At 36.7% G+C, this 2731-nt stretch overlaps 1 protein-coding gene across 1 annotated transcript in view; it reads left to right on the plus strand.

Annotated features, from left to right (window-relative positions):
* MPHOSPH8 (M-phase phosphoprotein 8) overlaps positions 1 to 2055 on the plus strand; it is an 18573-nt gene extending 16518 nt beyond the window's left edge. Inside the window, exon 10 of the mRNA XM_010284881.1 lies at positions 1897 to 2055. Within this exon, the coding sequence (XP_010283183.1) occupies positions 1897 to 2055 (159 nt within the window). The remainder of the gene's footprint in view (positions 1 to 1896) is intronic.
* Positions 2056 to 2731: the final 676 nt, after the last annotated feature.

The raw sequence follows: 2731 nt of genomic DNA on the forward strand, positions 1-2731 counted from the left end.
TAGGGAACATGTACTATATTTGAAATAAAAGTACTACTTTAGTTATTCTACGCAGTGTTTTAATCCATTTTTTTAATATACAGTTATAGCTAAACAATAAATGCAGATGCCATCAGCATACAGTGCCAAATATGGCTCATCATCCTCTTCCATTGTTTGGCTCAAAGAAATGTGGATGTGGTCTTAAAACTGAGATAATGCGGTTGTCAGCCGGAAGAGAAAAATTCCAGAAAGCAGAATCTTTCACTTGGGTGCTGCTGTGATTGACTTTCATCATTTCATTGCAGATCAGAAAGAAAATGAGTTTGCAGTCTCCTTCCCACTGCCTGTTCTGCACCTTTACTCCCTCCACCACAAACAAAATTTTTAATGATTTGTTGTTACGGGAAAATTCTATGACTCTTAAAGCAGTCTGTGCTTCTCTTTTTTTTTTTTTGTTGTTGTTGTTGCTGTTTATATCAAATGATTTCACCAAACTTCCCCTTCCTGATAAACTTTCTGTATTTATGTGTAGGCTGTTGAAGGCAGTTTGTTTGCAGAAGAGGTTATAAAAGGTTTTTTGTCCAAGACAATGTGGTGTTGTTTCTCTTCTATCTTCTGCAAGGCTTAACAAGTGTGGGGAATTCACATTTTCTGTAAAGAAAATGATAATACACTTGTGGTTTCCTCAACCACTTCAGTACAAAATTGCTTCATAATTTGGCTATATCCATGAACCTCAGTTTTGACCTTCATTGGTTTTAAAGGTTTTATTAGTATTTCATGCACAGCTGTACATACTTTCTAATTGGCAGCCTACAGTGACTTATTCAGATATTTGTTTTGCTGTGCACATACAGAGAATAGGGTCTTCATTTCTAATAACTTACTGGAACAAGTTTAGCCATGTGTGGATAAACATCTGAATGTGTTTATCCAGTCACTTTTATTTAACCTTAGGAGTCGGATCATACTTTTTAAGAGGGACTAAAAAAAAGTCTTGGCACTTAATTCCTTTCTCTGAGGTGGTGTGGTGGGTTTGGGGGGGTTTGTATGACGGGCAGGTGGGCTTACTTATTTATGGATGATGATGGATTGAAAGCACAGATGAAAGTTTAGAGCTGAGACAAATTTCAGTAGCTTTTTTTTTAATTTCACAAACTTCTGAAAGGCCTCATGAAGATAGAAATTTCTCTCTTGTGCTTTTCCATAATTTGTCTGTGAAGTGTTTGCAAATAAGTGACCAAGAGCATGTGTTTGCATTCTTCAAAGTAAAGCTTTCTTCAGGCTTTCCAGCACTTTTGTCAAGTCTTAGGTTGACATGCCCTGAAAGTTGTGCTGTAAGTAACATTGAACAGCCTCGGACGCTTAGGTAGTTGGTAACAGTGACTAATATAGCTAAAAAACAATTTTGGGCAAGTTATGTTAATTTACTGCACACCTAAAGTACTATTTGAACTGAGATTTCTAGAAACAGACACTTGGAAATGTTACTTTGGTCATTCTGAATACCTCTGCAGAAACCCACTTATTCAGGTAAATAATTGCAAGAAAGTTTACAGTTACTGAATTCCAGCAGATTTGATGTTTTCACAGAACTTTCGGGGTTTGTTTTATCTAGGTTTCTGGTGGACTTTTGGGGTTTTTTTAATTAAGTCTACTTAGTAATCCAGAGTGCTGCTTTTATGGGATCAGGTATGTTGTGTTGCCTGGGTAAAGATAAAATGTTTATGGAGTGTGATCCTGGGTCTCAAGTTGTGTTAGCATTTGCAGAGCAAATACCTAGACTTGTTTTCTGAATTGTAACTAGTTTTGGATTTAAATTCATTTCTGCACTTCTGCTTACTTCAGTGTTATGCTCTGTTCTAACGGGGTTTTGTCACTGTTGTCCATCCTTCTGTGTTACTTTCTGCACAGGCTTGTAAACGGGGGAATTCTGATATAGTGCAGCTTATGATTGAAAGTGGAGCAGACTGTAACATTGTGTCAAAGCATCAGAACAGTGCACTGCATTTTGCTAAACAATGTAATAACGTACTGGTGTATGAGCAGCTCAAGAGTCATTTGGAAACGTGAGTAAACTGTGCTTTGAAATTTGTTCTGGTGAAGTTTGCAATATTAAGCATGTCATAATTTTGGTTTAAGTTGGGAAAGAAAACATCTGATTTGGGCAGAAAGCTAACTAATAAATCATGTGAAAGGAAAATGATGTGAGCTAACAGAATTAGCAGACACTTGCTTAAACTGATTAAAAAGATGGAAAGGAGGAAAAGGGAATTATTAGAAATTAAAGATTCCTTAAATTAGAAATACAGCAATTGGGAAAACTAAAAAGTGCAGGGACAGTTTACATTTACTGGGCAGTTGAATGTAAACTGTTACTAGGGCATGCCAAATAAAATACCTTGCTAAAAAGCATTTAAAAAAATTAGAAACAAACAAAAGAACACAGAACAAAAACACCATGAAAAATCACTGCAGATAGTTTGGGTGTTGTTGGACCCTTAAACGTCAGCTGTGGGCTGAGAGTGCCAGGGTAGAGCTTTTACACCAGTAAATGATGCAACTAAAAATCTTCATTGTGCAACAAGAATGACTGAAGAGCAGCGCAGTGTATGTGGTATGTGAAGCGTTCATGTCATATGGTCATGTAAAAATATACTGAGCTGATGAATATGGATGCTAAATGGAGACAAAAGAAACATAAAAAGGAGTGACGTAGTTTAGTCCCAGCTGGCAACTAAGCACCACG

This window comes from Phaethon lepturus, unplaced genomic scaffold (assembly GCF_000687285.1).
Source record: "Phaethon lepturus isolate BGI_N335 unplaced genomic scaffold, ASM68728v1 scaffold8054, whole genome shotgun sequence".
Taxonomy (NCBI): Eukaryota; Metazoa; Chordata; class Aves; order Phaethontiformes; family Phaethontidae; genus Phaethon; species Phaethon lepturus.